We start from the raw sequence: 20,792 nt of genomic DNA on the forward strand, positions 1-20,792 counted from the left end.
CAGTTTTTAATCCACAATAGAACACTACCTTCTATCCCATGACTCTCCAATTTCCTCTGGAGTCTTTCATGAGGTACTTTGTCAAATGCCTTCTGAAAATCCAGATACACAATATCAACCAGCTCACCTTTATCCACATGTTGGTGAGGCAAGATTTCCTTCACTAAATCCATGTTGACTTTGTCTCATTAATCCATGCTTTGAATATGCTCTGTAATTTTGTTCTTAATAATAGTCTCTACCATTTTGCCCGGCACCGACGTCAGACTCACCGGTCTATAATTTCCCGGATCTCCTCTGGAACTTTTTAAAAATCGGCGTTACATTGGCCACTCTCCAATCTTCCGGTATCACGCTCGATTTTAAGGCTAAATTACATTTACTAAAAATAGCCTCGGCAAGTTCAATTTTTCAGTTCTATCATACTCTGGGATGAATCCCTACCGGTCCAGGAGATTTACTACTCTTCAGTTTGTAGAACTGCCCCATTACAACCCCAGGTTTACAGAGAATTCATTAAGTTTTCTCCGACTCGTCAGCTTCGAATACCCTTTCTGGCACCGGTATCCCACCCAAATCTTACTCTGTCGAAGACTGAAACAAAGAACTCATTTAATCTCCTGCTACGGCTTTGTCTTCCCATAATTGCCCCTTTACTCCTCGGTTATGTAGCGGTCCAACCGATTCTTTTGCCAGCTTCCTGCTTTAATATACCTAAAATATTTTTTACTATGTGTTTTTGCCTCCAAACACAATCTTTTTTCGAAGTCCCTCTTAGCTTCCTATCAGCGCTTTACATTTGACTTGACATTCCTTATGCTGTTTCTTCTTATTTTCAGTCGGTTCCTTCTTCCATTTTCTGAAGGATTTCCTTTTAGCTCTAATAACTTCATTCACCTCACTTTTTAACCACGCCGGCTGTCGTTGGTCTGCCGTCCTCCTTTTTTAATGCGCGGAATATATTTGGCCTGGGCTTCCAGGTGGTGTTTTTGAAGAGCATCCATGCCTGATGTAAATTTTGACCCTTGCAGCCGCTACTCTAAGTTTTTTTATCACCATTTTTCTCATGTTATCATAGTCTCCTTTTTAAAACTTAACGCTAATGTATTTGATTTCCTATGATATTACTTCAAAGCCAATATCAAATCCGATCATAATATGATCACTGTTATCAAGCGGCCCCAGCACCATTACCTCCCGTCATAATGGAAAGTAATGCCAGCGATCTCAAACCCGGCCAAATCCAAGGCATTTGGTCATGGGAGGAGCCAGCATTTGTAGTACACTGGCCCCCCTGACATGCTAGGACACCAACCGGGCACCCTAGGGGGCACTTCTAAAAATTAAAAAAAAAAAAAAAACTAGCTCCCAGGTGCATAGCTCCCTTCCCTTGGTTGTTTAGCCCCCCCCCCAAATCCCCCCAAAATCCACACCCCACAACTCTACACCATAACCATAGCCCTAAGGGGTGAAGGGGGGCACCTACATGTGGGTAGAGTGGGTTTTGGGTGGGTTTTTGGAGGGCTACCCATTTACCACTACTATTGTAAACAGGTAGGGGGGGATGTGCCTGGGTCCACCTGCCTGATGTGCACTGCAACCCACTAAATACTGCTCCAGGGACCTGCATACTGCTGTCAGGGAGCTGGGTATGACATTTGAGGCTGGCATAGAGGCTGGCAAAAAATATATTTTTTAGGGTGGGAGGGGGTTGGTGACCACTGGGGGAGTAAGGGGAGGTCATCCCCAATTCCCTCTGGTGGTCATTTGGTCAGTTGGGGCACCTTTTTGAAGCTTGGTCTTGAAATAAAAAGGGACCAAGTGAAGCCGGCGAAATGCTCGTCAAGGCCGGCTTTCTTTTTTCCATTATCGGGCGAAGCCGGCCATCTCAAAGCACACCCCCATCCCGCCTTCGCTACCCTACCAAAACACCCCCTTGAAGTTTGGTACGGCTCCGCGACGGAAGGCAGTTGGCGCCGGCCAAAATCGTCTTCAATCTATACCGATTTGGCTGGCTTTAGGAGATCGCCGGCCATCTCCCGATTTGTGTCAGAAGATGTCCGGCGATCTCCTTCGAAAAATGAGCTGGACTTTGTGTCTGTCAGTGGAATGGCCGGAATAAAAACTGGTTTGGCATAGATGCTGGCTTTAGTTTTTTTTTGCAAGACATTGAGCTGTCTAGTATGAACATTTTGATACCTTTGAGGTTAGGATAAATTAGAGATCCTATGATTGCTAGCAGTTACAGAGCAATCTGCTTTAGAGTCTTTCAAGAGTGGATATACCACAACTTGCTCGCAAGCAGTGGGAACAAGACTAGAGGTGAGACTGGTAGAGACCAGAGTATGAATGCAAGGTAGAAGAGGATCCAGAAAATGTTGCACAAGATGGGCCTGAAAAGGATCTGAATATGGAGAAGCCAGGTTCAGAGACTTAACAAACTTAGCAACATGGGATAAAGATGAGGGAACAAAGGTAGATAAGTATGCAAGAAGAGAAAGACCTACACTGATAGACAGGAATAATCACTGTATGTCCAGGCTTTTAGAGGTGTTTCTGAGGTGTAGGGGTAGGGCATGGTTTTTATTTAGACGCATACTTTTTGATTTAAAAAAAGTCTGAGGTTGATATTCAAAATTATTTAAGCGGGGAGGAAGTGGAAGGATCAGAAGAGGATTGGAATGGGGATATCTTGATGCTCCAAGGGCTAGGTGGGGGATCAGAATTGCAGGGGGGGGGGGGGGGGGGGGTTTGGGACCTAGCAGATATCCTTTGTGAATCCTGGCTGAACATTGGCTGGACCCCCCATAAGACCTAGCGGCTAGCACCTAACAAATTAGCCTCAGATATTCAATGCTGGTGCCCATTGCGGGCTGAATATCAACTGGCATGTGTATAAATTTCTTTTAAAACTACCCATACATCTTAGAGGGTATAATTTTGTGCCAGTAGTTGTGATAGGGTAATTTTTAAAGATAACTTACATATAAGCTCACTATGAAAACTGATTAATTTAGCTGCACATCAGTTTGCAAATGTATACAGATTGATTAAAATTATCCGCTTAATGACAAATGTAGTTGGATCTGTGTTACATAATCTTATGTTTCCCTAATGCTGGTGTACATAAATCTGCAAGGAAGACAGAACTGAGGGACAGATGAATCTGCTCATGTTTTACATCTTCAATTTTCTCCTGTAAGCCACCTTGACTCTTGTTGAATAGGTGGATATAAATCCAAAAGTCATTAGAATTAACAAAAGGTTTGACCATATAATGGTTTTGAATGTGTCATGTCTCTCACTAGCTGAAGAAACTTGCTTCGACAAGTATACTGGATCCAGCTATCGTGTGGGGGAGACATACGAGCGCCCTAAGGAAAATATGATCTGGGATTGTACTTGCGTTGGCGCTGGACGAGGCAGAATCAGCTGTACCATCGCAAGTAAGCACTGGGGATTGTAGACACTTTCCATTTTTAGAAGTGGAACTAGACATGGGTTTTTTTCTATTTCAAATCTCTAAATCTATTTTACATCTACACCTGTTAGTTTATCTTTCTGTTTTTTAAATTTGCAATAACTTTTATTTCTTATATCATGTCTCAAAAGTAATCCACTCTAATCCTGCTTTATTTTCTAGATGTGTATTGTGTAGGTGCATTTAAACTTGGCACTGCAGTGATAGACTGCAACAAGCCATTCATTTTCTTAGAAAACACAAGCACTTAGTTAAAAGTGATTGAACATTATAGTGTAGATTCTCTTTGTATAAAGGTGTTGTTGTGCAATCAGTAGATCACTCATTATTTATTAAAGCTAAATCTAGCCAAAACAAATATTCTATGGCTAGGACCTCACAATCCCTCTTTTCCTTCCACCATTGCCTTAAATGGCATGGACACCCTTACAGTTGATTCCACTTCAAGGGTACTTGGGATCATGCTGGATTCTTTGCTCATCTTTTAGATACAAGTGAACAATGGGGTTAAAAAAAGTGTTTTATCAAGATGAAACAATTAAGATCTCTGCATTATTTTTTTTTGTGAACCAATTTGCGTTTCTTCTTCAGGCCTCAATTTTAGCACAGGTAAATTACTGTAATTCCCCTTTATGGGGCAATAACTGATACAGCACTAAAAAAGTTACAACTTACTCAAAATACAGCTGCAAGACTAATTTTTAAAAATAAATGTTATCATGTAACTCCTCTTTTTGTCAAAATTAATTGGCTCCCATTACAAGAACAGATTGGGCCCAATATTCAGACCATGGGAGCTAGCTGGGCTGCCTCCCGCGGTCGGCGTTGAGCCCAGATTTTCGATGCTGGGCCATTCTGGAGACCGGCATTGAATATCCAGTTTATTGTGGGCTGATTTGAACTTAACCAGCATTGGCTGGTTAAGTTGGAACCGTCCACAGATATTCCATCTATTGACGCAGCCATATTTGGCTACCAAGCATAGCTGGCCAGAAGCTGAATATCAGTGCTGACCAGCTAGCCGCCAAGCCACTAATATTCATCTGAGATAGTCTGCTATCTCGCACTGAATATAGCGCTTAGCGTTAAGTTACCATTTAACCAGGCAATTGCTGTTCCTGGATAGTTAAAGTAGTTTTGAATATTAGCTTTGTTTCAAAATCTTAATGGCATGATTTCTGAAGAATTTCTCTCCTTATTACATTTTCCTAGCAGTGATAAATCAATGGAAACCGTCCCACTGATATTCTGCCGAGAAACATTATGCAAGTGACTCCCCATTAGTCATTTGCAACTTGTGTACAGAGGACTACCCTTTAGCTTTTTTTTTGTTTACCTCTTTTTATGTCCTTGCTACTGGGTGTTGAATTTTTTATTATGTTAACACCAAAATAGAGAAGAGAATAATTGTCTAGTTTTTTTTTGGTATTGTTATTTATTGCATTATTTTTGTGTCTTATAAGTCACTTGGGTTGAACTGAAGGCTACATAGAAGTGTATTATAGCAAACCTTTTTTTTTAATTGAGTTTTAATGTCTGCTGTCTACATTTATGAAGAATGATATATTTTGCACAATCTGTCCTGGTTTTCTATCCCCCCTCCCCTTATCTCAATGTTTTTGTGTGGAGGATTCAAACTACATTATAGAGCTCTGACAGCCATGATGGGGCATCAGCAAGTCCAAGGGCTCCTTTTACTAAGCGGCGGTAAGCCCAACACGGACTTACCGTTTGCTATACAGGAAGTACACCAAAGCTACTGCAGCAGCCCAGTGGTAATTCCCACCCCTAGCGTACCGTCATTTCCGGCACTAAAAATGTATTTATTTTTGTAGCACCGGAGTGCACTGGCGGTAATCGGGCAAGTTGCCGCGTGCTGCCTGGTTACTGCCAGGTTAAAGCAGAGCCCTTACTGCTACCTCAATAGGTGACAGTAAGTGCTCCCCCCACGAAATAGCCTTTCGGCAAGTGCTTTACTGGCCACATGGCCATTTCCTGCAGACCATTTCCTCCAGCTGTGGTAAAAGGGGACCTCGGCACACATGTAAAACACACACTGATGCCAACACCAGCCCCCTTTTAGCCACAGCTTGGTAAAAGGGCCCCAAATGTGCTGGTAGGGTCACTTCTTATTTTCCATTTTAGCCAAAAAATACACAATGGTCACTTGAAAGTTCAAAACTGTAAATAAAGACCATATCAAGCTCAGTTAGTGTAGTATACAGTTCATGAAACAGTACCAAATTATAGAGCCATAGTGCTTTGTGATAGTAGCTTTTATATTCCCAGCCATTTCAGTAACTTTACAGTTAATGCTACTGTAAACAGTTTGAGAAGAAAGTTTCATGAAAGGACATTTTGGGTAAACTGATCAGAAATGAATAGCTTTGCCCATCTCATTGATTTAGGATATTTCTTTTCAAATGAACTATAAAGATCAGAAAGAGTTGCAGTGTTTTCTGTCAAAAATGTTGTTTGCTTTTTCCTTTTTTTTTTTGCCTTCTGAGTTGTAGAAATTTAGCCCTGGAGGTGCAGTTATGAAGGCTTATGACATTAAAAAAAAATTACATCTTGCCATTAAGGGGCTTTTTTTACTAAAGGGCGTTAGAACCTGGGTTAGCGTATTTTAATGTGAGACTTTCTTGCGCGCTAAACCCAGATTCAACGTGGCAGTATTTACAGCTTTTTTGTTTTGTTTATTTTTGCAGGTTTCATGCTAATTTTTTCATTAGCACGTGGGACCAGCCAAAAAGTAATGCAGGAACACTTACCGCCTTCTATTTATGTTAGCCAGTTAGCACATGTTAATGCTACCGTACTAGTTGGTTAACACTTCCACAAATAGTTAAAATGTGCTTAGTACTTGCTAACAGGCAAAATACTTCATAATGCTGTAATGCGTTTTGAAGTTGCCTGTTTATCACCAATTAACCCCCGGATTCTTTATAGCCTGACTTAAGTTGCATGCGCAAATCGAGTGATATTCTGGATTTGCATGGGCAACTTAATTGGTTAACAAGCCAATCAATGCTGATAATTGCCACTTAACAAGCAATTACTGACACTAATTGGCATTAATTAGAATTTACACACAGAACTGTCTTTTTATAACGTGATGCATGTAAATTCTAAGTCACATAGTTGAAAAGGGGACATGGCCATGAGCATGGAATGGGCGGCTTGTGGACATTTCTAAAATCTATGCACATTCTTATAGAATACACCCAGTCTGCGTGTAATTTAGGTAGTGGCATTTACACCAAGTTTTACTTGGTGTAACTGCCTGTGACTAAATTTAGTTGAGCAGATGGGCACTTGGTGTATTCTATAAACCACTTGGAAATTTAGACTTATTCTATAAAGTATGCCTAAATTTAGGTGTACTTTATAAAATACTCCTAGACGTATTCGTTTCAGAGCCAATTTTTTAGGTGTGACATATAGAATCTAGTCCTAAGCATATGTTAGGGCATAATATCCTTTGGTAAAAGGGCTTCTATTAAAATAATTTATATTATAAAAAATGTTTGTTTAATATGATTATAAGAATGGTAAAAATATTTCCTGTTTTCAAACTTTACCATGGCATGATGCATAAAATCACTTTAGAAACAAATTACTGTAGCTGAATTTATTCATAAAACTTTTATACAGTACATAATGTATGCAGTGTAAGTGTCTACAGTGTATTTTCCTTTAAATAGACCGTTGTCATGAAGGAGGGCAGTCCTATAAGATTGGTGACACCTGGCGCAGACCTCAGTAGACAGGGGGGCAACATGCTGGAGTGTGTATGTCTTGGCAATGGGAAAGGTGAATGGACTTGCAAACCTGTAGGTAGGTATATTGACATGGACCATTGGCATGATTTTACAAGTGTAACCCTTCTCAGATCTGTTCCAGGGATGAGGCGCTCACACTAATACTGGGAATTGATGTGGATTACTTCTTTTGGGGGAGAGCGGAGAAGCTTGATCTTAAGGACTGAATTGAATTGAATTAATTCTTCCATTCCTATTCTGCTTAACCAAACAATAGTTCAAGGCTGAATACAATAGTCCAAAGATCATACAATAGAATCAGAGTAAAAGATAGCACATCATATCATTAAAAACAGATTTAAACTAATCAGCAAGACTAGGAAGGAAATCTTCATGGTTAATTATTCACCATTAAAATATTTTCTGAACAGCCAAGATTTCAGTGCATGACAGAAGTGTATATAATTGTTTTGGGTTTTTTTTTTTTACACATTTCAAGTGGTTTAGAATTCCATATCTCTGTTCCAACACCTTTTGTGCATAATTTTTTTTGTAACTTGTAATCTATAATTATGGACCACAGTAATCATGAAGACATTGCCTGCATAGAGTTCTGAGTTCAAATAACCAAGCGTTCCTTAGCATCCCACAGATCAGTCCAGAACGTGTGGGTTATAAGCATCTCAAAACGCAAAACCCAGCTTCACACCGGCTGCGTATATTGACCATAAACATCACAACTGTCACCACTGGCTTAACACTACCATACACTTAGTGGTGGAGAAAAAAAGCCTCATTAACGCCACCCAGCCAGCCCAAAATTAGACTATAAGGCGTGGGCCCGGCGCACCATCATCTGGCTCAACCCCCCCCCCCCCACAATTACTCATTGTTTCCAGGCATATCTTATAAACCGTTTTCCTACAAAGACTTAATTTCTCCATAGTACTCATGCTCTTTGCAAATTTTTAACAAAGAAAGATTCCTAGTGTACCTTTTGTTTAAAATAATTAAATGATTTCTATTATCAAATAAAAAACTAAGGGGTAACATTCAGCAGTTCTTATTACTACTACTACTTATTATTTTTATAGCTCTACTGGAGTGGCCTATTGGTTAGGGTGGTGGACTTTGGTCCTGAGAAATTGAGTTCGATTCCTGGCACATGCAGCTCCTTGTGACTCTGGGCAAATCACTTAACTCTCCATTGCCTGCCGCATTGAGCCTGCCATGAGTGGGAAAGTGTGGGATACAAATGTAATAAAAATATATGCAGTGCTATGCACATTATCCCCTGGATTCTATATAGTGCAACTTATATATGCAAATCTAGTCATATTCTGGATTTGTGTGTGCAACTTAATTAGTTTAACAAGCAATTATTGACACTAATTGGTATTAATTAGATTTTATGTCCACAAATGTCTAAGCATATTCTATAAAATGATGCATGTAAATTCTAACATGTGGGTCTAAAAATGGGTCATTGCCATGGGCAGGTCATGGGCGTTCCTAGAATTTACGCTCACTGTTATAGAATATGCCCGTTCCACGCTTAATTTAGGCATCTGCATTTACACCATGTTTTCATTGGTGTAAATGGCCATGACTAAATATAGTCACAGAAAATAGGTATTCTATAAACTATGCCTAGATTTAGGCGTATTCTATAAACCTTGCCTAAATTTAGGTGTGGTTTATAGAATACGCCTAGGAGTATTTTTTTCAGCACTGATTTTTTATGCATGATATATACAATCTAGCTCTATATGCAGGTATTTTCTCTGTCCCTAGTGGGCTGACAGTCTAAGCTGTTTTTGTGCCTGGGGTAATGGAGGGTTAAGTGACTTGCCCAGAGTCACAAAGAGCTGCAGTGGGAACTGAACCCATTTTCCTACTTCAATAAATTCTACTTTCTGGATATGTTGCATACCCAGATATGCAGCAGTACTTATCCAGATAATGCCACTGAATATCTGATCAGATCACCTTAGCACTCTCTGGGTAGTACTGGGGTACAATCTGGGCAGAGTTAGCTGATTAGCGGTGATTTTCAGTCCACTAACTAGGTAACTATCCAGATAAAATTAGAACAGCAAAAAAGGCTGTTCTAACTTTATCCAAATAGTTTTCTGGGTACCAGTATGAAAGTTTGCCCCATACACGAATAACAGCCAATGGATGCCCAGTACCCAGATATTCAGTACGGCAGCCAGCATTTAAAACCCTTGGTCATAGCCAACATTTTCAAAAAAAAATGCTGACTGCTGCAGCAGCTGAACGTTCACCTAGTTAGATTATACGGTCATTTATTACTAGCTCCCATTGCATAAAATGGGACGTGATAAATAGCACACATTAACAGTGTTAATGTGTTCTAATGCAGAAGGGCACAGTAGTATTCTTACTGTAGTTCCTCTTGTTCCTTTTTATTACACAGCGGTTAGATATTTTTTCAGCCACAGCTGCTGTCCATAGCTGTGGAACATTGTTTATTTATCACCCTCTGCATTGAAACAATACAGTTCTCATATCTATTCTTCAAGCTTGTGTTGTCTGTAGCATAGTTGTTAAGTTATTTAATTAAGTGGCTAAATTATTAGATAAATTTCACTCTTCTAAATTTCTTGTAGCGGAGAGATGCTATGACAACAATGCTGGGACCTCATACATTGTTGGCCAGACCTGGGAGAAGCCTTATCAGGGCTGGATGATAGTGGACTGCACTTGCTTAGGAGAGGGCAGCGGACGGATCACATGTACTTCTAGAAGTAAGTTTCAGGTCTGAATTTTATTTGCAAAATCCTTTGTTACACATGTGATCTTACAGTGTCCTCACCATCCCCTGAAAGACCCCCCTTTTAAGAGGGAAAAGCAGAGGGGTATGTGACTGATTTTCCAATATAATTTGACAAGGGGGGAAGGGATCTGATATAATGCCTCTCCGTAGTACAATCAAAGTGGTTTACATATTAAATATGGGTACTTTTTCTGTCTCTAGTGGGCTCACTATATATATATATATATATATATATATATATATACAGTGCAATCCACTTAAGTGCAAGGGTCTGGGACCAAAGAAATGCATGCAGTTAACCAGAGCGTGCACTTAACCATTGTGACCCAAAGAAGCTTGACATTTGATAAACATATGTACAGTACTGTTTATTATATACATACAGTATACAGTCTCTGTTAACTGACGTTAGGCTTACTTGAAGTAATCAGTTATAGTCTGTACACTATTGGCTCTGTGAGTTCCATAGACTACATCTGCCAGACAGTAAAAACTGTCATAGCACTGACATCCAGTGGCCTCCAGATAGGCCCGCACGGTGTTGGGTCTCTCCAGCGCTCTTGCAAAAGTGACAGGAGGAGGTTGTTGAATTTCGTCAGCATGTGCCTCGCTGCTCATTTCATAATCTGTTCCATCATCAGCCATTGTTGCCTGCGTGTAGGCGCATATCTCGACATCAGTGCTGTCTTCAGCTGTTTGTAGATCATAATCAACAGCTACGTAGCGATGGAATCCTCTTCAGTAACACAGGCTGGGATGTCAATAACCTGTTCATCTGATGCATTTGCAACAGCTGCATCTGTTTCGTCCCTCTCCACATCCTTAACAAAGCTTGCCCGCTTGTAGCAGTTCACAATGGTTGCCTGTGTAACATGATTCCAGGCTTCTTTCTGCATATGTAAGGAATCCAACAGTGATAGATTACGAGCCAGTTCAACATCATGTTTATCCTTGCCAGTCTGGTCATCCATAACACTCATCAGACGACGTAGCACAAGAGCCCAATAAGGTTGTTTGAAATTGGCTATTATGCCCTGATCCAGAGGTTAGATCAGAGAGGTAGTATTTGGTGGCAGGAAGACCACCTTGACATTAGACAGCCTGACATCATCCCTGTGTGCAGCACAATTATCACAAAGCAGCAAAATCTGACGCTTTTGTGCCCGCATTCTAGTGTCTAACTTCTTTAGCCACTGCTTTCAAATCCATGAATTTGCATTAACCTCGTATGACACAGGAAGTCGCTTAACTTTCTTGAAGCAACGGGGCTGTTTGCTCTTTCCAATGACGAGGGGTTTCAACTTCTCACTCCCATCCATATTGCAGCAAAGGAGGATTGTCTGTCGGTCCTTCGACGTTTTACCTCCAGTAGTTTCGGCATGTTTGAATGCAAATGTTCCATCAGGAATCGCTCGCCAGTAGAGACCGTTTTCGTCAGCATTGAAAATGTCATGAGGTGCAAACTCATTCAAGATGGTAGGAAGAACTGAAACAACCCAATTTTCAGTACTAGTGTCTTGTTTCTCACCATGTTGTTTCTTGAATTTTATGTTGTTCCTCTCCTTCCATCTTTCCAACCATCCCAACAGTGGCTTTGAATTCAGTTAGTCCAAGACTTTCAGCTAGCTGGTTAGCTTTCTCCATAAGCAGTGGACCACTGACAAGAAACTGTCTGCTCCTGACTCGAGAAAACCACTGAAGAAGAGCATCTTCTACCTCCTCAGCTTTTCCTGCCCCTTTTTGTTTCCGTTCTGGATTTGTATTGTTTTACCAGTCTTCCAGAAGCTGATCTTTCTGCTTCAAGACATGTGAAATTTGACTGGGCTTGACACCATATTCTTTAGCAATAGATACTTGGCTTTCTTTGTTTTCTGATTTTTTAAGAACTTCTATTCGTTCAGCCAGTGTTAAAGTCTTATAGTTCCGCTGCGACAATGACGACCCCAGTATACATTCTAAAAACATCCTTTTGCTTATTCTGCCTGTGGCAGTTAAAGGGGTGGTAAATTTGAAATCTCGTTGGTTGTCACGTGCCGATTGGCTTCCATATTCCGTGCGCGCTTTATGCGGAGTCTTCCCTGCAGAGGAGCAGTCTTAAACCATGCATGTAAGCAAATGTTGCACTTATCAGTGGTGCGCTAAACCGAAGTTTGTCCCCATAGAAATTGATGGCACCAAAATCGGGACCAAAGTACGGCATGCAGTTAAACAGAGCATGTGCTTATCCGATGTGCACTTAAATGGTTGCACTGTATATATTTTTTAAACCTGGGGCAATGGAGAGTTCAGTTACTTGCGCAGAGTCACAAGGAGGTGCAGTGGGAATTGAACCTGGCTCCCCTGGTTCTCAGACCACTGCAGTAATCATTATACTACTACTCCTCCCCTCTAACTTTCCTCAGGTTCTCCTGTTCTTTACCTTTCTGGTTTTTTTTAATGGGAAAAATGGCTATTCAAAAGCAAGAGTGATTATTGATAGTTTCATAATAATGGGGTACAAACTTCCCTTTCCTATGTATTTGGTTGGCTGTTTTATTGATCAATGTTGTGTATTTCTGTCTTTCTGTCTTTCTTCCATTGGAATTTGATCTGGGTCACAGGGGCTACCTGGAAGCTAACCACATAGTGGTCCATATTCAGACTAGTAAACAATAAGTTAGGACAGCCTTTTTGTTATCCTAACTTTATCTGCTTACTTAACTGGAAAGCAGACTGAATATTGTCGTTGACCAGTTAAGTACTGACTCCGCCCAAGCACCACCCATTGTCTGCGTGAAAGTAACCAGACAGTGCCCGGTTAAATGGCTTTGATTATTGGGCCCTTCCTTTCTTAGAATTCCATAATTCGCATGAGGCATCAATTTGGTTCTTTTTCAAGAGCTATAACTGAGAGTATACAATTACAAGACATTCTTCAACTGTGGCAAATTTGTAGATGTTCAGAGTTAGATGGCACAGTGGCTCCCAAACTGCCATGAGACCCTCAACCAGAGCCACAACATGTATTCATCAGATATATTTTGAATTAATTTGGCTGAAGAGCCAGGCTAACTTGGCTATTTTGGGCTGTTTTGTAAAGCCACCCTATTTAAGAAGTACTGACTGGTAACCACTGGGATAGAGAATGCCTAGCTAGAGATCAGCTGTTCTGTTTCTAAGGGACTAATACCTGTTTGTTTTCTGCAGATAGGTGTAATGATCAGGATACAAAGACTTCCTACAGAATTGGAGATAACTGGAGCAAGACTGATTCACGAGGGCACCTATTACAGTGTGTTTGTACTGGAAACGGTAGAGGAGAATGGAAGTGTGAAAGACATACATCTATACAGGCTGTTGCTTCTGGTAAGTTTTCAGACATTTAGGGTGTTATTTATTAATAGATAATGCATGGTAATGATGTCGGTGCACGGTAACCATTAGTAAATGAGTACCCTTGTTGGGAGATATGGGGATTAGTAAATGAGCACCTTTTTGGGAGATATGGGGATAGAATGGCTGGTTGAATCTGCAAAAGTGGATTTTCAGTTCAAAGAAAACTCAACCTTCTAATTGAAGAACACTTTTCCAAAACTCACTTGGTCCAATTTTGTCAGTTTTGAGTTATGTGATGAATTTCGTTCAGCAAGGCAAGATTCATTTACTGTAGCTTATTCCTATGCCAAAATTCACTAAGTCCATGGTATTTAACAACTTTGTGTTGAATACTCTATGCAATGCTCACTCAGTCCAAAAGCTGCTACTTATTTTTATCAAAACTGCTGCTGATGGACTGAGGTTTGGAAAAGTTCTCTTCAATTAAGCAACTTGTGACTCAAAAGGACTCAAAAGGAAAAAACTAAGGGTTCAATGTTCAATGCGATTAAACTGGCCAGAAATGGCTCTTTGCAGATTAAATCACATGTTTGGGGCTAACCATTTTAGTGCTACTGAAAATAACTGGTTAGCACCAAACTGCAAAACGACAATTTTGGGGGTGTTCTGGGACTGGAGTTGGCAGTTGGCCAATATTTAGCACTTTACTGGCCAGGTTAACCACATAAATTGGACCTTCTTTATGTGGTAACCCATAACTGGTTAAGTGCTGAATATCAGACTTAACTGGCTATGTTTTAGCCAGTTCCGCAAAACCAGATATACAGGGCCCGGTATTGAATATTTGGGAATAATGCCAGCGGCGGTCAGCACAATGTTGAGAACCGCTGGCTGAATATCGACTCCTAATATTCTTAATGAGAAAAAGCTTCAGAATATGACATAGGAATACTATTCTTATTCAATTATTGGCATAAAAACCCTCCTCATGAATCTAATATTTTAAACAGTTTATTATTCATTTAACCCCAGGTCTTATTGTACCTTTCATTTGAATAAAGTCTATGTTTAAGGAACTTGGCTGTTAAATGTCTCCGGTACACCCGACGATGGCTAGTGTTTTGTGGCTCACAAATTCACTGCCAATACCTCAGGATATCACACAGGATCATGTCTCAAACTATAGCCTTCAGACAAAGTCATGTATGATATTCCTGAGGCATCAACAATGAATTTGTGAAGCCGTGAAATGCTGGCCATCGTTAGGTGGATTTGATACATTTAGGCATCTAAGTTCTTTACATAGACTTTCATGCAAATGAAAGGTGCAATATAGACCTGAGTTAAATGAAATTATGAGCTGTTTAAACATATTAGGAGTCCTTTTACTAAGACGCCTGAAAAATGGCCTGCGCTGGTGTAGACGCGTGTATTGAACACACACAGGTCCATTTTTCAGTGCACACTGCAAAAAAGACCTTTTTTGTTTGGCCAAAAATGGAAGTGCGGCAAAATAAAAATTGACGCTTGTTAATTTTGGGTTTGAGACCTTACCGCCACTCATTGACTTAGCAGTAAAGTCTCACGCATTAACCAGGCAGTAATCGTCAGCATGCGTACACTGCCGATTACCGCCTGTTAGCGCCACATGCCAGAAAGTTTCTGGCGCATGTAGTGGACTTGCGTAAAAAATGAATTTACCGCCTGGGCCATGGCAGTAGCCAGGCAGTAGTTCCAATTGGCATGCTTTTGGTGCCCGTAGGCTTAGTAAAAAAGGCCCTTTAGATTCTTGAAGAGGTTTTTATGCAATGATTGAATAAGCAGGTGCAAACAGAGTAGTGTGCCTATGTCATATTCTGAAGCTTTTTCTCCTTAAGAATATTGGGGCCGGTTTTCAGACCGTGTGAGGCAGCCCAGCTAACTCCCGCGGTTGGCAGTGAGGCTGGATATTCAATGCCAGGCTGTTTCTAGTGACTGGCATTGAATATCCAGTTTATTTTTGGCTGGTTTAAACTTAACTGGCCAAGCCAATATTCAGCGCTGGCCAGTTAAGTTTTTACCAGCCAAAGATAGGCCTGTTATTTGGGCGGCCTGATTTAGCCACCAAACTTAGCCGGCGAAGCGTTGAATATTCATAGCTAGCTGGCTATATCATGCGATATAGCCAGTTAACCGCTATACACTGGCTGTGTATATTCAGCAGGAGATAGCTGGCTATCCCCCATTGAATATTCGTGGGTAGCCAGTCAAATCCCACTGCTGCTCCTTGTAATCTTGGGCAAGTCTCTTAACCCTCCATTGCCTCAGGTACAAACTTAGATTGTGAGCCCTCCTGGGACAGAGAAAATATCCAGTGTACCTGAATGTAACTCACCTTGAGCTACTACTGAAAAAAAGGTGTGAGCAAAATCTAACTAACTAACTAACTAAAACTAACGTAACTAACTAACTAACTAAATAAATAAATAATAAATAATAAATAATAAATATTTAAACTGCCAGTGAAGCCATTCCTGGCTTGGTAAAAATTGGCCTGAATATTGGGGGAATACTTTTTTTGGAGTCACATGTTTAAATTTGGTTGAGTTTTTTTTTTAATGATATTGTATATCTCCTATCCTCTAATTTATTAGAGTGGATTTTTAGCCAGCTTAAAGTGTATTTTTGTACTTCACAATATGAACACCAATATGTACACTTTTAACTGCAGTAAAAAGAGACATTCCTCTTCTTCCTTCCAGACCAATCCATATTACATGAGTATGTGCTCTCCTACCAGCAGATGTAGACTGAGATCCACAGACTTCAATAATTCCACCCATAAGTTTCCTTACACCTCTAGCCAGTCAGTATTTCTCAGTCTCCAGTAGGTGAGCTATCCTGTGCAGTCTGGTTTTAGACAAACCTGTATTGGGAAGTGGAGTTAAAGAAATATTCAAATATTTCAATCCAATCTCCACTCAAATAGGTATTGATGGATTTCACTTGTTCACACAAAACATCTAACTTCAAAACACAAAGGAAAAAGCCTCAGAGAACTGCCAAAGATGGAGGCAGCCTGGCTGATCAGCCACTTGGTTTGCAACAAACCATTGAGAGTATTGTTGAATGATGCAACCTGGTAGCTATGTCAATTGTCAGGAACACACCAGGAGCAAGTGGGTGTCGGAAAAGGTAACAATGTTCACAAGCTGGGCAGAGAGGCAATTGTTGGACCTGACAGCAGCGCATAAGGCCAGAGTGGAAATGTCCAAGCACATTTTCTGAAAAGAAACACCCTAGACCAAGGAGAATGTAGTCTGGAAATTTTCCATCTTGTGCAGAGGTGAGAAAAGCCAACCGTGGACCTTATGGCAACTGCTAGCAACTGCAAAGAATGTGAAAGTCCCACAGGCATAGATGCATTGGTACAGTCATGGGTACAGTCCAATCTGCTTTATGGGGCCCCTGCTGAGCAGGGTCATTCAGAAGACAGAGAACTATTGAGGGCTGGAAGTTTAAGTGGCTTCAGATTGGCTGAGAAGTCCTTGGTTGCAAATAGGGAAATACCTCATATTGCCCAACATAGACAGTCTCCTCGTACAGGGACTGATCTGAATGTGTCTTTTTTTCACCTGAAGGGATGGCTCTTAAAAGGCAAAATTACAAAAGAGAGGATATTCTGGTTAGACTATAGGTACTCTTGCATTCGAGGAACACTTCTACTTACTAGCTTATGTCAGAGTGTGATGGATCTTGGAAGCATGGTGCAGTAAATGGATTGTGGTGCCCTTGAGGTGTTCTATATCAGAAATTCTAGATTTTTTTGCAGGATGGTCTTGATAAAGAGTTGGCTCTGACTTTTCTCAAAGTTCAATTAGTGGTCATTGCATGTTATAGAGGTCTGGTGTAGGGTTGATCCTTAGTGGCTCATCCAGATGTGATGAGTTTTCTGAAGGGCATAAAGTTTGTGAAACCTTGTCATCCAATAATTCCCCCCTGGGATCTGAATTTGGTGCTATCATTTCTGGTACAGGCACTGTTTGAACTTCTTAGAAAAGTGATCTTTAGGATATGAACTCCTTAGAAAAGTGATCTTAAGGATATCACTTTGAAGACTTTGGTGGCTATTTGTTCCATGTGGAGGATTTCAGAATTTTGGACTCTTCCTTGCTGTGAGCCTTTCCTGGTTATGATGCAAGAGAAGGTAGTTATTTATCCAGTTCCTTCTTTGTTTCCTAAGGTAGTTTTGCCATTTCACTTGAACAATCTATGATGCTTCCGGTTCTTTTTGGGAAGCAGAAAGAGGAGCAGATGCTAAGCAACCTCATTGGTAGGACTTGCATCATGCCTTATGTTGTTATCTGCAGAGAACAAAACAGTTTTGTCGGTCAGATCTGCTTTTTTGTTCTGTTCAGGGGAACAAAGAAGAGAGTAATGGAATTTAAGCAACTGTAACCTGCTGGATTAAGGAAGCCATGACATTGGTATATATAATGTGGGGGTCACTGGTGCCCCCTGGCCCTGAGGTGTGCAACTCTACTAGGAGTCAGGTTTCTTCTTGGGCTGAGCATGGTTTAGTTCTGCCACAGGAGGTTGGCATGCTGGCTACGTGAGCATCCTTGCACTGCTTTGTGAACCATTACAGGCTGGATGTGCAGGCTCATCAGGATGCAGCTTTTGGGGCAAGTGTTTTGACAGCAGTTTTGTCTGGGTACCTCTCTCAGTAATTACTGTTTTTGTGCTTCTAATGTGTCTAGACTGGTCTGAAATGTCGAAGAGGAAGGAGAAATCATATTCTTACCTGCTAATTTTCTTTCTTTGAGAGTCCCTCCAGACTAGTATAGAACCTGCCCGTGGATTTTGTGATTGGTTATGGAGGCTGAAGACTGTGTTTGACCTCAGCTGGAAGATTTGATTCACTGTCTTTTGTTGTTGAAAGTTGGTAGCATGGCTATAGGGGCTTAAATTAAAAAAGCAAATGAAAACTTTGTTTGTTTGTTGCTTCTTGTTCCCTGGTTCTGAGGGGGAATTAGTGCCTCTTGCAGCTATTGAAATACTGACTGGGTAGAGTAGGGGTTCTCAACCCAGTCCTCAGGACACACCGAGCCAGTCAGGTTTTCAGGATATCCATAATGAGATTTCCATACACTGGAGGTAGTGCATGCAAATATATCTCATGCATATTCATTGTGGGTATCCTGAAAACCTGACTGGCTAACTGTGTCCCAAGGACTGGGTTGAGAACCCTGGGCTAGAGAATACAATAGGGTGAAATCATTGAGGTCAACAGTTTTCAATCTCCATCTGCTGGTAGGAGGGCGTATACGCACACATCTGGATTAGCCTGGAGGGACTCAAAAAAGAAAAAAATAAATTAGCATGTAAGAATCTAATATTTCTTTCCTGGGGATGTAAACTAACTTCTCAGTCTCACACACACAAACACACACACACACAAGAAGCGACACAGGCTGCACATACTGCAGCAGGACATGTTTATCCATTCCTACCCTATCTGAGATAACATTTAATCAGCTCTCTGATCTCATGTGCAACTTTCCTTAAATTAGTCATCTTATTTTCTAACTCCTCTTACTTTCTTACCTATCTATGTGTTCCATCTTTGCTTATACCCTACGCTGTCTATTAAAATGTTCTATTACATACTAGCCGTTGAGCCCGTAAAAACGGGCTAGTAAAGGAAGGGGGGGTTTGAAAGGCCCCCCCACGGATAGGTCGCCGCCGCCCCTCTGCCTCCCCCGGAGTCCCCGCCGCCGCCCCCCCCCCCCCGGAGTCCCCGCCGCCGCCCTTCCACCCGGGCCGGGTACCTATCTTCACTATTCAAACCTCCGGAACGCAGCACACTGCTCATCTGAGCTGCCATCGGCCTTCCTTCTTCTCTGCGTGTGTTCCGCCCTTGTGTGACATAACGTCGGTGAGGGCGGGACACAGGCAGGTAAGGAAGGCCAATGGCAGCTCAGATGAGCTGTGTGCTGCGTTTCGGCGGTTTGAATAGTGAAGCCAGGTACCCGGGCCGGGTGGTGGGTGGCGGCGGCGACTCCGGTTGGGTGGGGGAAGCGGTGGCGACGGCAGTTCCCTCACTTGCAGGTGCGCAGGTTCCCTCTCTGTCACGCCCCCGTCATCACGTATTGACGCGGGGGTGGGACAGAGAGAGTCTCTACTGCGCATTTGCGAGTGAGTACGCCTCTTGTCATTTATATGTTTGATTGTATTGACATTGTAAGTAGTATACTATGCCATACTTTGTATTGTTATTTGAATATTTTTTACTGCTGTAATTGTCTGTTGCTTATGTTTGATTTATTCTTGTATACTGCCTTGAGTGAATTCTTTCAAAAAGGCGGTAAATAAACCCTAATAAATAAATAAATAAATAAATAACTAGTGGTGAAAACCTATGCACCTAACAAAGTACAATTGGGCTGTGGCATTTGTTGCTAAAGGATGTGATTATTAGGTGGGCTTAGAGAAAGCAAGCTCTTACTTTTGGGAGTGAGCAAAAGGGAACGGTTCTCCCCATTGGGTTCTGTTTGGTCCATCTTCCAAACAACTTGGATTGGCCACTGTCAGAGAGAGGATGCTGGACTTAATGAACTGTTAGTTTGACCTAGTATGGCAATTGTTATGTTTTAAGGTTTTTGACTCATTCTCATTCTTGCTTTGCAAAAGATTCTTTGATTTAGTTTTACAAAATTTCCTTCCATCTTTCTTTGTCACTCCAGAATTTTTCCAGTAACTCTTAAAAGAAAATGCTTTTCTTTGGGGTTTCATTATTGCCTTTGGATATGCAGTGCCAGTACCATAAATTAGCATGACATTCCTGCAAGAAACTTTTTTTGTTGTTGCTCTTAACCAATATAGCTTGTGGTTTGATTAAGTTACTAATTTTAATTTTTAACATTGTGACAGTGAATTAGTTATGTAGAAAACAGAAATGCACCTAGGATAGCACACTGAGATTCAGTCAGGTGTGAAAGATCCTGCCCTCCGCACGAGGGTCTTCCGGATCTTGCCTCCACCCTGGCCACTCAGCCTCCCGGCCCCCTGCAGTCCACAGGACAGGGCTCAAAGAAAATAAACTCCAAAAAGGTAAAAGTCACCAAGCTTCTTTATTGTCAGGGCTTCACTGTTCAGTAACTTCCAAAAGGAATCCTGCAGCCCTTCAAAACAGTTGCTCCTGTTTTCCTCTCAGGGCCCAGGTACAGCAGAAACACAACCCCGTCCCCTTCCAGCTGCTGCACAAATCAGTTGGAGCCAAATTAACAGTCCCCACAGATAGGTTCCTCTGTAGTCCAACTTCACACCCCAAAAAGAATCCCTGTATCTTGTCCACCCCCACGGGGTTTCTGCAAACAGTTTCTGGGCCTCAGCCCACAAAAAGGAAAAAAAAAACACTGTAGCTTACTTTCCCCTCCCCCACACAAAAGAAGGT

The 20,792-nt window shown here is 41.3% G+C and overlaps 1 protein-coding gene across 1 annotated transcript in view; it reads left to right on the forward strand.

The window, feature by feature from the left end:
- The window catches only part of FN1 (fibronectin 1), a 268,540-nt gene that overhangs the window by 31,960 nt on the left and 215,788 nt on the right, over positions 1-20,792 (forward strand). The window contains 5 exon segments of the mRNA XM_030210701.1: positions 3,309-3,446; positions 7,186-7,259; positions 7,261-7,318; positions 9,876-10,013; positions 13,229-13,387. Of these exon segments, the coding sequence (XP_030066561.1) occupies positions 3,309-3,446; positions 7,186-7,259; positions 7,261-7,318; positions 9,876-10,013; positions 13,229-13,387 (567 nt within the window).

Source organism: Microcaecilia unicolor, chromosome 7, assembly GCF_901765095.1.
Source record: "Microcaecilia unicolor chromosome 7, aMicUni1.1, whole genome shotgun sequence".
NCBI lineage: Eukaryota > Metazoa > Chordata > Amphibia > Gymnophiona > Siphonopidae > Microcaecilia > Microcaecilia unicolor.